This window comes from Arachis stenosperma, chromosome 8 (genome assembly GCF_014773155.1).
Source record: "Arachis stenosperma cultivar V10309 chromosome 8, arast.V10309.gnm1.PFL2, whole genome shotgun sequence".
Lineage (NCBI taxonomy): Eukaryota > Viridiplantae > Streptophyta > Magnoliopsida > Fabales > Fabaceae > Arachis > Arachis stenosperma.
Window position 1 is genome coordinate 54,061,716 of NC_080384.1, and position 13,920 is coordinate 54,075,635.

Sequence of the window (13,920 nt, forward strand, 5' to 3'; positions counted from 1 at the left end):
AATTTAAATTAAAAATACTCAAAAAAACATATATCTTATTATTACGATCCCTATCGTAATTATTCGTTTCTAATTTTAATTAAGGATACTATCATAAATTATAAAAATTTATTCTTATAATAATAATAATAATAATTTATGATAATATTTTGTTGGACATTTACACTTATCTCCAACAATTAAAATTTTAGAGATTAAATTAAAATTTACGTATAAGTTTAGGACCAAATTGAATATTAATTCCTAAAAAAACTCTATGGTTTGATCTGCGTTGAAATAAATACACGTGTAACAAAAGGAGAATTGGACATAGATCATAGTTGTTTAATTTGTTGTCTAATGGTGTTGTTATGGTGTTAGGTTGTTGTTGTAGTGGAATTAATAACATCTTTCTTGTCATATTATTGACTCGGTTAACTTCAAATCGAGGTTATTAACAAGTTTCAATCCCTTGATTAAGACTTGGAGATTCCTTTGGTCCCCTCTAATTCATAACCAAATAAGTCAAAAGTTGTCATTAGAGTTCCTTCATAACATAATGCATGCATTCTCTATGTCTATTCCATCTTTCTTGTCATATTAAAGACATTTATTATTATTATTATTATTAAGAAAGTAGGGTAATCATCATCCACATATATAATATTCAATTTGAAAATAAAATATAATATTTTTGGTGTTCAAATAGGGGTGATATCAAATTTTAAGTTTAATGAAATTAAATAAGAATAATTCGCATGGAGTATAATGGATATGAATATATGATATCTTTTTCATATAATTAAAGTTATGTATGTATAAATAATATAATAGTAACACCTAACCCTATTTCTTTTCTGTTTTGCTTCATATAATGGTAACACCTTAGATTTGTCTTTGAGTCTAGTAAATTGAGAAGTTGAAAAAAGCTTAGTTAAAGAAAAGTTCTTTGTACTATATAATTAAGTTGCTAAGCTAAGGAATGAGTGATGAATAAAACTTGCTTGTTTTTGAATCATCTAGCCCCTCATAAAATGTAGGGCTAATTAACCCAAAGTAATTGTCTTATAAAAATATTATTGGTATATTAAAATTAACCATTAAAATTAGTCATTAATATATTTGTGTATAAATATATGTGTGGTTTAATTTATTTTTAATGTATATTTATATTTCAACATATATTTTATACTGGTAACTGATTTTAGTGTAGACGTAACATAATTATTGTTGAGACTTTTAAATTAGACCTCATGTTTATCGTTATTCATTTATATATACTTTTTCTTATTCCATAAAATAAGATATCAGCTAAAACAAAAATAAAATTTAGTTTCAAAATGAATTAGAAAAGTCAATAATCTATGATTAGTCTAATATCATAACTCTTTTTATCACACATTATAAAACTCTTTTTTAACCACAACTTAATTGTTGTTTGGGATCGAATTTGATGTGGATATTTGGAATACAAATATCTTTGTCACTAATTTATAAGTTTCAACCCAGTCCCATGTTACACTTACATAACCCCAAAGATAAATCAACAATTAGTAAGCCCACAAATGAGAAACTAAAACCACAACAAAAACATGCTACAAGTTTTAGGCATGGGCCAAAGGAAAAACCCAAATTCAAAGAAAATATTCTCACATGTCGGAGGTTTGGTTCAAGTGACATACCATATGTCTTTAAAGAGTCACGTTCAAACCAATTTGAGTTGGTCGAGTAATCAGCTCACTCGTCTGTTTAAATAAGTGTCGGGAGTTCAAATCCCACCTTATGCATGCAGTAACCCATTGGTCAGCGGTAAACCCTTAAATGAGCTCAGATCTGCGACGGATTAATTATTGACCAGTCGGGTTGGGGGATATTGTGGGCAATAAAAAAAAAAAGTCACATCCAGATTAGAATCTGATTCTGGTAAATAGTGAAAAATAAAACATATAATAAGTGTAAGTAAACAGTGTAGATATTAAAAATGAATCCTCTTAATTTTTCTTTTATCTGAAAAAATAAGATATAATATTTAATCCTTCAATATTTTTTCTTTTTATATTTTTTTCCTGATTTCACCTCTAAAATATACAGGAAAAAATTAAGAAAATCCAATTCTATGTTAAATCTATCAATAAAATTGATTACTCCATTTAAAGAAATCTTATATTAATTCTCTCAAATTTATATAAGTTGCTAAAGTTAAGAAATGAGTGATGAATATTGTTTGTATTTAAATGACCTGCTCCCTTATAAAATAAAGATCTAATCCAAAGTATTTATCTTATTAGTATAGTTATAATTAAAGACTTCTAAACTACGCCTTTTTAATTAATTTGCTTATTGTTATTCACTTATATGATTTTTTTATTCCATAAAATAAGATATGAGCTTAAAAAAAAAGAAGTAAATTTTAACCACAACTCAATATCAAGTCTCATGTGGCTATTTAACCGACAAATATCTGTCACTAATACACAAGTTTTAACTATAGTCTAACATTGTATTCACATCATTCCAAAATAAATGAATATATAAATTTAGACTCATATTAATCCCACAAATAACAAACCAAAACCAAAACAACACACAGGCTACAAGCTTTAGGCATGGACCAAAGAAAAAAAATTCAAAAAAAATATTAGTTAAATGACAAAATATAGTATTTCTTAATATGTTGTATCAAAATTTAAACCTTGACAATGGCCAAATAATGGATGAAATCGAATTTTGTTAGTCAGACAATAAGAAATATTGATAATGTGTACAATGAGTTTTAAATTTACTCTAATATAAAGGAAAAAAAAATCAAACAATTATTTCAAAAAAATTAACCATTATAACCCTAATTTATCAATAGAATTTACCCAAACACCCTCTTCTCTTCTCCAACCGTCTGCTATTCCATCTTCATCAATCATTCCACTTCTCCGGCATTAGAAGTTTTCTCACCGGCCATCAAACAACCATCCACGTAGTTATTAAAATAATCATCCGACTATCTCGTGAAATGACCATCTAACATTTGTTAATTATATATATTTAAACTGAATCAAACAAAATAACCATCCAATTAAAAATTAAAATAATTATTTACATACTTAGTAAATTAAACATCCAACATCTAAATTCGTTAGTCTTCAACCCATTCGAAGCTAAAATGTTGACGTGAATACGCTTGCTAGTTGTGATATGTTCCCTACAATACTACTATGGAAGACATTGACTTTTGATCTTCCTTCCCTGCAGGGAAAGGCTTATGTCACTGGGATGGGAAGGTGTATGACTTGTTTGGTTTGAGAAGAACTAGTTCTTAATAGCAAGCACAGAAGGTTGTTGGCGGTGAAGAAAACAAACATCTCATTTTGTTCATTGGCTCGACACCAGCTTCATCGCCGGTCGGATAACCGTCATCATAAAGATGACGAACGCCAAGCCGGATAGGAAAACTCACACGGACACCATAGGGCTCTTGTGGCCGCTGCTGCAGTCGGCCTTTCCGGTGAGTGCTACGGCGAGGGCGAGGAGGATCAGGCCGCGATGTCGTTGAAGGTGGCGGTGGCCATGGCGGTCTTAAGCTGCACAACAGACGCAATGTATGTGAAGGGGTGTTTTCGTCGGACGTTTTCGGACAGTTAGATGGCGTCGGGTTGCGTTCTAGGCAGCGAATGGTGGTGATCTTTGCGGTGTCAGTTCGAAGAGAGTGAAAGAGACTGCTAGAGAGGAAGAAACTGCAGCACATTTTTCGCACGCGTAAAATAGAGAAATACATAATTTCCTATAATCAAATCCTTATATTTTTAAAATTTAAAATTATTAGAAATTAATTAAATTAATTATTAACTGATTATAATTTTAATTTTACTTCTATTATACACATTGTATATTAAATTTATTCTCTCTCCATACTTTCTTGCACCTAATATCTTAGTATAGAGGAAATAATTTTTGCATTGCGTTAGGTGCATCTAGATTCAAAATTTAGGTGAGGTTAGTAATACGCCTGAACCTTTAGTGTTGTGTCATTTTGTGTGTGAGTGCTATAATGTTATAACACTCAAGATTGGAGATTGATCAACTATTTAATCAATTTTTTGACTTTTTTTTATTTGTTCATTGCCAAACAATTTTTATTTTAAACCAGACCAATTTGACGATCAATTCCTGATAAACCAAATCAAATCGATCAATTTAATCTAGTTTTTAAAACTATGAGAACTACATTGAATATCCTTACAATAAACTCCAAATTCTTTTGTTTGTTAATGGATTTTAAGTCTTTTAAGGTTAGATTATGAGGACAAAAAATTATTAAATTACTGTACTAGAAGAACGCAACATAGAAGCATGGTCTAAGAAAGGCCCAATGACCCATTTCAGACTCTCTAAGCAGTTAGCCACATTAATAAGAAAAATTCGACCAAAGTAAAAATAATATCCTACCAACAGAATTGATTGTTCCAGTTAAGTAGATCTTGCATTGACTCTCAAATTATGGAGATTGATGATGTCACTGACAAAAGAGGAGATTCAAATTTTTCTAAATAGGTTATAACCCTCTAAAAGCTTTACTTCTTGTATATCTTAAATTTATTCTCACTTAGACATTGGCGATTGTTTAATTGATAATTGGAGAGAAGTGTGGATTTTTTTCTAAAAATAACAAAAAATGGAGTTTATCAAGGGGCTGGCAGTGCTATTTAGACATACATGCAATCTGCCCTCTGCGTATTGCGCTCACAATATGCTCCCTGCGTATGGAAATGGATCCTCATACGCTCCCTGCGTATGAAAATGGATTCTCTCCAATTTTTTTAACATTTGAAAAAATAAAGTGTGATCTCTCATCATTAATTTTATAAGTGAGACAAAAAAAATAAATATGAGAGAGAGAGCAATGAAAGATGAGAGATCACAATTGACACTATTCAATTTTTTCTTTACTGAAGAGGATCCACTCCCTCTACGTATTGGATGCATGTGCAACATGTGTCCTATGCCCCTAAATACGTGACTCGATGCTGCATTGTTGCTAATATTACTCATACAACTCCCTCTTTTCTTCTCACTTTCAATTCATATTCTCTCTTTCTTGATATTTTCAACTTCCTTCCTTTCTTTATTTCTCTTGAAATTCAAAAATCAAATCACTCTTCCAGCAACCAGCACTCATCTTTATTAGTGTCACCGTCTTTATCTTCACCTTTATCAACTTCAACACTTTTATTTAACAAGTAAGTTTATTTTTTATATAGTAATATTTTATTTAGTGAAAAAAATTTTGCTACTGTAATTCGTCCTTTGCAAATTATTCTACACCAACATAAAAAAAAATAATAACTGAATGTTACATCAAATCTTGATCAATTTAAAAAAATCAGTCAGATATTGGAGTGTTTTTTAAATATCTCCACGGTCTCATCCACAAACATCAGATATTCCTACCATTTCACAAAAATTATTAGATTATTGTGCTAGAAGAATCCAACACGAGAACATGTTCTAAGAGAAACCCTAAAATTAGCTAATTAAAAGTAACAAAGAAAACTTGACCAAAGCAGAAATAATCTCCTATCAACATAATTAATTGCTCTATTTAAGGCAATATTCTGAAAATCGAATCGGACCAGCCGATCGAACTGGTTAAACTGGGAACGGCGTGGTAAACAATCTGATCCTCCTCCTAAAACTTCCAATTTTCAAACCGTGCAGAAACAGTTACTGGCCGGTTGGACCGGATTGGAAACCGACCGATTCTTGTAACGGCGTCGTTCTCGTTATTTCAAAAAAAAAAAAAACCCAACTTTCATCCCCCACTCACTCACCCCCCTTCCCCCCAACACCCCACCCCACCCCACCCCCAATTCGACTATCCCTCTGAAGTCTGATCTCTCAAGCAAAGTTCAAATCACCCAACCAAAACCCTAGGTTCTCCCTGCAACGGTTCTGCCGCAGTGCCGCCGCCGTCCGTGCTGTCGGCGCCTCCGCGTCCTCTCTTGTAGCCCAGGCCCTCTCTTGTAGCTCGGCGTCCTCCTTCCTCCTGTCCCCGTCCTCCCTGGCTTCTCTCGAACTTGGAGCAGCTCACCGCCGTCTCGCCGATCGCCGTCCGTGTCTCCGTCAAAGGTTAGTGGCATTGCTTTCACTTCTTCGGTTCTTCTCTTCCTTTTATGCTCTGTTTGCTGATTTTTGAATGTGAAATTGTGATTGGATAAATGGAAAATCAAATAGTTGATTTTGTGCTGCTGCTCTTTTTTTTAATTCCTGAAATTTTTGTTGAAATTTTCTTGCTGCTGCTAAAAATGGAAATCAAATCATTATTGAAATGTTTGTTTAGCTATATTGATTTCAGGTTTAGTGTGATTAGGTGCAACTTGTTGCTGTTTTGTAATGTTTGTTGCTGAATGCTAAAAATGGAAATCAAATCAAATGCTGTTTGTTGCTGAATGATAATTTGTGTTGCTGAATGCTGTTGGTAGTATTAATTTTGTGCTGCTATTAATTTTCTGGCTGTGCTGCTGCTACTGTGGGTTCTGGTGTGCTGTTGTGTGTTTTGTGGTTCTGCTGTGTTGATCATCTTTCTCAATTGTCAATGTTCTTTATCAGAACTGAGAAGGAAAATGGCAATCTGAACCAGCAAAAGGATTTCCGCAGCGTCAGCGCATTCTCACACACATAGGAACAAGAAAACTAACTCTTTTTCTGCCCTCTGGTACCTCTTCATCTTTCCTTTTATTTCTGCACTCGTTCATTGTATAATAAGTCAACTCTTTTGGATTACTAACATAATTGAATTGGAGATTCAAGAGACACAGTTGATTTCTTAATACTGAAAATTCATCCTTAGTTTTGATCTAATTGTGTTGTATAGTAGGAACTAATTGAATCTCTTCATGGCTTTATCATTGTTGTTTTCCAAGTTATACTAGTTTCTTGTAAGAGAATTAAAGCTAGCTAGTCTGGCCTTCCGTTTTGCACAAATAGGAATATGTAAATACAGCCATTTTATCAAAACTATAGTCACAATTAGGAAGTTTAATTCAATAGTATATGATGCAGATACGCCTATGGTACAGATATTTGAGTAGAAACGAAGTATTTGTACATTATAGCTTGCATATGTTGCGGAATAGGATAATAACAATTAAGAGTATTGAGTATTGATATACTTGTTATCTCTCTTTGAAATGTTACTTTCTGTATTTACTGGTTTAATTTAGCTTTGCATTCTCTTGGGACTTCTTGGAACAGCGATTATAGTGTTGTTTATTGGGTTTCTTTCAATATATCATGGTATTATCTGATATCTTCACACTTTGTACTATTTGAATTGGCATTTCTTTCGATAGTCACTCACAAGCTGCTTTTATATTCTAGGATGTTTATTTATACTTTATTTATTATTTTATTCTAAAACGGTTTTTTCAGTTGAACCACGGTTAGACCAATTGGACCAGTGAACCAGTGACTAGAGCGGTTCGATGACCGATCCGGTTCTTAGAACCTTGATTTACAGAGATCTTGCATTGACTCTCCCAAATTGCGAAAATTAATGACGAAATTACAGTCACCGATAAAGGAGGAGACTTAAACTTTCCTAGGTAGGTTATAACCCTCTAGAACCTTTACCTCTTGTGTATCTCAAATTTATTTTTACTTGGACATTGGTGATTTTTTATTTAATAATTGGAGAGTGAGTTTTTTCCTGAAATGATAAAAAATGGAGTTTAACAGGAGGCTGGGGGCACCATTCTGATGAACATCCGTCCCCTGCGTATTGTGTGCATGCGCAATACGCGTCCCATGGCCCAAAACCCGTGACTCGTTGCTGCACTGCTACTAACATCATTGATACCATTTTCTCTCTTTCTCTCACATTCAATTCATATTCTCTCTCTTTCTTAACGCTCTCAACTCCCTTTCTTTCTCTCTTTTGGAATTCAAAAACCAAATCATTCCTCTAGTTTAAATTTATTATTTTTTGTATTTTTTTAATTATTGTTTACTTTAATTTATTCGAATAATTGAATAATATTAAATATAATAAAAGTGTAACATAGATTTTATATTTATAAAAGTTATAGATATTAAATTAAATAAAATCATTTTAAATTATTATCTCTCTAATTTTATATTGTTGTTAATTAATATATGTTGTTGAAATTTAAGAACTAATTGTGTTGATTTAAAATTATAGTATCAATTTCTGTTTAACAAATATGATACTAAGTCTTGGCCTTTCAGTTTTCATGTCAGTATCTCAAAACAAACGTTACGTTTAATGTACTCTCTTTTTTATCTTGCTAAATTATATATTCTAATAGAACAAAAATATTAACAAATTAGAAACCTCTGTATGGATATGTTGGTCTAGGCCCACTTTGGGAGGCAGCCCATTAGAAAGCCCGAGAAAGGCTTTTGGAATTTTGTTGGGAGTTGGGAACAATCGTCCCAGTGATAGTTTCTTCGCTGATTTCCTGGAAGCCTCAAGATTCAGTCAGGAAATAGCATGAAGATTGTTCGGAAAGACCTTGTACGCAATGGACCTGGTAGTGTTAAGGTTCAATTTCTTTCAATTCCAATTCTTTCATTCACTCACTCACTCACTCAGTGCTTTGATTTTTGAATTCAATTATTTCAATTGTTGATTGATTATACAGATGGTGGCAGTGGATTCGGATGATCTATGGTATGCTTATAACTTGATTGCTCCAGGTGATTCTGTCATGGCAGTTACTGTTAGGTACTTCACTTGCACTCTGTCATGGTTTTCTTTGTGTGGTATCTATGGAGGATCTGAATTTGAAATTGTTGTTTGTTTTGTTAACAGGAAGGTTCTTAGAGAAGCAGCTTCTGGTGGACGGGAAGCAGAACGGATCAAGCTCAAATTGGAAATTAAAGTTGAAGAGGTACATGATTTTTGTGAAATGAATGATTGAAAATCTCAATGAAGGACCTTTTCTTGTGATTAATAATGAAATTTGAAAACCTATTATCTGAGAATGAAAGTTAGAATCAAACCAAATAGGCTGTTATATTCTGCCCTTTATCTTAATCCAATGACATTTATTTATTGTGTTCATTCTGTTGTGTTTCAGGTTGCAGATTACGACAAAGAAGGCTCTATGTTGCGAATTCGTGGAAAGAACATATTAGAGAATGAACATGTTAAGGTACTTAACTGCCATACCAGCTTTGACTCTTAATTGATTCTTTTGAATTCTAGTTCTCAGCCTTGTAACTGACTGTGCTGCAGATAGGAGCATTCCATACTTTGGAACTCGAGCTACAGCGACCCTTTGTTCTTAGAAAGGTGCTCTTTGATCATTTTTCTTCTGTCAGGCATTCTTCTATGTTATAATACAAGTGCTAGATCCTTTGCTTGCCTCCTCTCTTTTTTGTTTTTTATTTTTGGTTTTTTGGTAACAAAATCATTATGTTTACCATTGTCTGTATCAAGGATGAAATTCTAATGAAATCTCTATGATCTGTAATTTTATTGCACTCTTTTGAAGAATTATGATTGCTGAATATTACATATTCCTTTTGTAGGAGGTTTGGGATTCATATGCTTTGGAAGTACTGCAGCAGGCCTCTGGTGTGTAATCTGAATCTGGAAAATTTAATAGATATTGGGTTTAATTATTCTATTAGTCCCTATAATTTTACCAAAATTTTAATTAGTTCCTTACAATTTAAAAGTTTGATGTTTTCTATTTGAAAGTCACCAAGGACTGATAATTTGAATATATTTCTTCATTAGTGCAAATTTAAATCATGCAGCAGTTTAAATCATCCTTTTGTATACAATCCCAGCAGAAAAAAAAATGTTTTTTTCTTTCTTAGTCTTGAAACATATTCATATGATTAGATTAAAACATATCTTAAATCATGAAGCAATTTAAATCATCCTTTTGTATACAATTTCAGCAGGAAAAAATGCTTTTTTTTTCCTGAATATATTATTATTTACCAATCAAAATTAAACTCTTTACTACTAAGTACCATGATATTCTAGATACCAGCGTTAGTGTGAATATTGGTAAATCATTATGGTGAACAAAATGTCCATGCATATTTTGCAGATCCCGGTGCAAGTGCTGATCTAGCTGTGGTTTTGATGCAAGAAGGACTAGCCCATATCCTACTTATTGGTAGAAGGTACTGAGAACTTTCACTTGAATGGATTTCATTCACACGATCAGTATTATAATACTGTTTAGAGAAGATAGTTTGGAACTTTGGACAATTATTTTAGCATTTTATACATGATGTATGTGTTTGATTTCTTTGAGGAACATAATACACTAAGAACTGAATACATGCTGTTAAGTACCTAAGGAGAATGGGAAACCTCACCTTAAATGCTAGCTATTAAGGGGGAAGAACTACTTTCCTTAAATACAACATCAAGCATTATAGTACTGTTTAGAGAAGATAGTTTGGAACTTTTGGACAATTATTTTTGCATTCTATAGCATCACATATTACTTGATGTGGGACTTTGGGCACCTCATAATTCCCAAATCCCCAACACATACTCTTCTTGTTGATATTCGTTTCAAACTTTTGACATGTAATCATGCTGTTTCGATCAGATAACTCATCTTATTTGGATTGATGTAACAGTATGACTATTACCCGTTCTCGGATAGAAACCTCGATTCCTCGCAAGCATGGACCTGCTATTGCTGGTTATGAGTCAGTAAGTCCTCTTACTCTATTCCAAGATATATCATTGGATGAATTCGTTGACTTGAACATATTCTAAAGTGTCTTACTTCATTTTTGTAGGCTTTGAATAAGTTCTTCGAAAATGTTTTACAGGTAAATTTAACAAATACAAAACATGGCAATGTACCAAATATCTATTTTTATCATAGCTTTGTGTTTGTTTTGTTTTTTTCCTTTTTTTTTTCCATCTTGCCTTGCTATGGAGGATATCTTATTTTTCATTTTTGCTCTGTCTGTCTTTGTTCGCTTCTATAATAATTTTTTTCTTTATTAAAAGAAAGCATAAAAGAGAGCATTTACAAGTATAATAATGGTTTCTACCAATCTGTTTTAGGCTTTCTTGAAACATATAGATTTCAATGTGGTTCGCTGCGCTGTAATCGCAAGTCCAGGATTTACAAAGGTCTGCCACCGTTCCCTGCTGATTTATTTTAGTTTTACAAATTTGATAAGGCATTAAATCTTTCTATTCAGTAATATTATTATTTTTGTCTTCTTGTAGATGCAAAGGGTTAACAGGATTCTGATATAGAGGTTTTTGTAGCGGTAATAATTTTTTTCCTTTATTTCTATTTCAGGATCAGTTTCATCGTCACTTATTTTTGGAGGCAGAAAGAAGACAGCTGCGCCCTATTATTGAAAACAAGTCGCGCATTATTCTTGTGCACACAACCTCGGGATACAAGTGTGCTTGCTGCTTCATTTTATCTTCTCTTATCTATTTCTAGTTTTGTAGTAGTTGGTGATTGTCTCAATGTGATAGCTGGCATTAAATAGCACATGAAAATTATGTGGTTAACTGCGCCTTCTTAACAGTTGTGTTGTTATCTGCTCTGTATATAATTGTTGAAGTCTGTAAATCTCATTTCTTTCACTTTATAATTTCTTATCTGTAGGCATAGTTTAAAGGAGGTTCTTGATGCTCCAAATGTTATGAATATGATTAAAGATACTAAGGCAGCACAAGAGGTACCATGATAACCAATTTAGTAAACACAATGCACTTATCCAATTGGCCATGCTCAACGATTTCCAAATATTGTTTATTTTATTATCTGTTGAGACTGGAACTAAACTATCTACTTTATCTTTTTCTTCAGGTTCGAGCTATGAAGGATTTTTATGACATGCTTTCAAATGTCAGGTTCCATTCTTGAGAGATTGTTTCTTTTGTTGCCTTGTCCATGTTATGATTGGAATGTTGAATCTTCTATATGAAAAGTTCTCTTGCTCCTAATGACTTTAGTATTAGTTCCTCTTAAGCATCTATAGGGTGAGACACGATAGATTTAGGTAAATCAATAGTATCTGCATATAACTTCTTTTTGTTAATAGCAATAGTAGAAAATTATTGACTAAAAAACTGTTGACCTTCTAGGCACTTGCATCATAAATTGCTGTAATGATTATCGGATGCTAGATTTATTAAAGTTAGTTCCTTAAGAGAAAAACATCTTGTCATATTCCATGAAATTTCCTTTTCATTTTTCATTCTTATTTTGGTATCAAGTGATAACTAAAATTACAAACATTGATTCTGTTTTAATCTCAACTGCATATGCGCATCCTTTAAGCTGGCCCCTCTATTTTGAGAAATCAAGGAAATTTTGATTGAATACTGTTTGGGTTTGTTCAGGATCCAGCCCGAGCTTGCTACGGAGCTAAACATGTTGAGGTCGCCAATGAACGATTAGCTGTGCAAACGCTTCTTATTACAGATGATCTTTTCAGGTGCCAATGTATCATTATAACTGAACTTAATGTTTTCAGCAGTGTCTTTCTCCATGCCCTTTCAAGTTCACATTGGAACTTTGTGCCTTAATCTACATGCTTTTCGCTACAGGAATTCAGATATAGCAACAAGACAAAAGTTTGTCGAGTTGGTCAACTCAGTTAAGGATTCAGGAGGCTCTGTCCATGTATTTTCATCCTTGCATGTCTCTGGAGAACGTGAGTGTTTTTACTTTATTATTTTTCTAGAACTCAATTTATGTCTGGCTATTGTATGTATTTGTTTAGAACTCAAATTGTCCTTTGCTGTTGATGGACAGAGCTAGCACAGATAAGTGGCATTGCCGCAATTCTTCGGTTTCCTCTGCCTGATCTTGAAGACATTGAAATGTAATGTTGCAACAGCACCCTTTGTGATAATAACCTGTATTGCTTGGTATTTATATGTTGAAATTAACACTCACCATCATCTATGAATCTGTAATTCTTTGTATTGTTATGTTTATAAAATAATTTTTCACCGGAGATGGGAAACAAAAGTAGGCATCTAGTCTCCACTTTTTCCCACTTAAAGTTATACACGAGAATGACAATGCTGGTAGTTTGCGGAAATGGTTTCTCTCAATTTTTTTTAACAATTGAGGGAGTAAAGTGTGATCTATAAGCTAGCTTGTTTTACAACATTTTGATAACATTCCAAAACATGCAATCCAAGTTATTCCAGCTCAGGACTGTACTGAGCAACCAACATGATACAAGTATCTCCTGTATAAGGTACTCGTTAATTTGTTTAGGTTAACAAGCATAAACCTTTGGATATCTATCAGCAGACAATCAACAATAAATTCCTACCGCTATGAAATTTATTGCATACATAACTATTATACACTACAATTTGATATCGATAAAATTACGAGTCGTTAGTAAAATTGGATAAAATAGACTATCAATACATTGGTTGTCAATAAAAACTATTGGTAATGGAGAATTTTCTAAGGTCGTGTTTATTTCCAGAGATTATAATTAAAATTTCAGTCTTAGAACACAGTTTCCGTCTTTTTAGTACTTTTAGGTAGTGTTTGGTGTAGAGACAGAGACTGAAATAAATTTTAGTATTTTGTTTGATGTAAAATAGGAGACAAAAATTGAAATAAGAATGACGTTCTAATTTAATTTGTACAAAGAGTAAAATTGGAATTAATTAATTGAAATGATGGTATTTTAGGTATAAAATGTTATTAAAGTTTCAATCTTCGTCTCTAAAAATTTTAGCCTCCTGTATCCCGATTTTTTGGAGATACTGAAATACTAAAATTTTGGAGACAAAGACAGAAATTTTAGTATCAGTCTCTGAGCCAATAAACATGATAATGAGTCTCAGTCTTCCAATTTTTGTTCCAGTATCTCAAAACAAACGTTACCTTAGAAAGTTGAGACAGGAAATTGAAATTTTTTAGAATTAAAACTGAAATTTTAATAACA

The 13,920-nt window shown here is 32.6% G+C and overlaps 1 protein-coding gene across 5 annotated transcripts; it reads left to right on the forward strand.

Moving 5' to 3' along the window:
- The first annotated feature begins 5,816 nt into the window (after positions 1-5,816).
- Positions 5,817-13,329, forward strand: LOC130946069 (protein PELOTA 1-like). 5 transcript variants are annotated; one of them, XR_009072223.1, is made up of 19 exons: positions 5,817-6,099; positions 6,580-6,685; positions 7,402-7,574; positions 8,348-8,533; positions 8,634-8,716; positions 8,804-8,882; positions 9,072-9,146; positions 9,230-9,286; positions 9,526-9,571; positions 10,059-10,134; positions 10,603-10,678; positions 10,768-10,800; positions 11,042-11,110; positions 11,286-11,392; positions 11,604-11,676; positions 11,808-11,851; positions 12,344-12,438; positions 12,551-12,657; positions 12,759-13,329. XR_009072223.1 is itself a non-coding variant. In XM_057874751.1 (19 exons), the coding sequence occupies exons 4-19, from the start codon at positions 8,483-8,485 to the stop codon at positions 12,830-12,832; spliced, it is 1,140 nt and encodes a 379-aa protein (XP_057730734.1). In that variant the 5' UTR covers positions 5,818-6,099; positions 6,580-6,685; positions 7,402-7,574; positions 7,708-8,482; the 3' UTR covers positions 12,833-13,315. The 5 variants fall into 5 exon arrangements, 4 of the variants coding, with proteins under 4 accessions (XP_057730734.1, XP_057730736.1, XP_057730733.1 ...); XM_057874751.1 differs by having other exon boundaries at positions 5,818-6,099; positions 7,708-8,533; positions 11,808-11,846; positions 12,759-13,315; XM_057874753.1 differs by having other exon boundaries at positions 5,819-6,099; positions 7,708-8,522; positions 11,808-11,846; positions 12,759-13,315.
- Positions 13,330-13,920: the final 591 nt, after the last annotated feature.

Excerpts from the sequence above, each read along its gene's own strand:
- LOC130946069 (XM_057874751.1), top strand. The coding sequence starts at position 8,483 with ATGAAGATTGTTCGGAAAGACCTTGTACGCAATGGACCTGGTAGTGTT. Across the intron at positions 8,717-8,803 it reads GTCATGGCAGTTACTGTTAG|GAAGGTTCTTAGAGAAGCAG; the intron begins GTACTTCACTTG and ends TTTTGTTAACAG. Across the intron at positions 12,658-12,758 it reads CTTGCATGTCTCTGGAGAAC|AGCTAGCACAGATAAGTGGC; the intron begins GTGAGTGTTTTT and ends GTTGATGGACAG.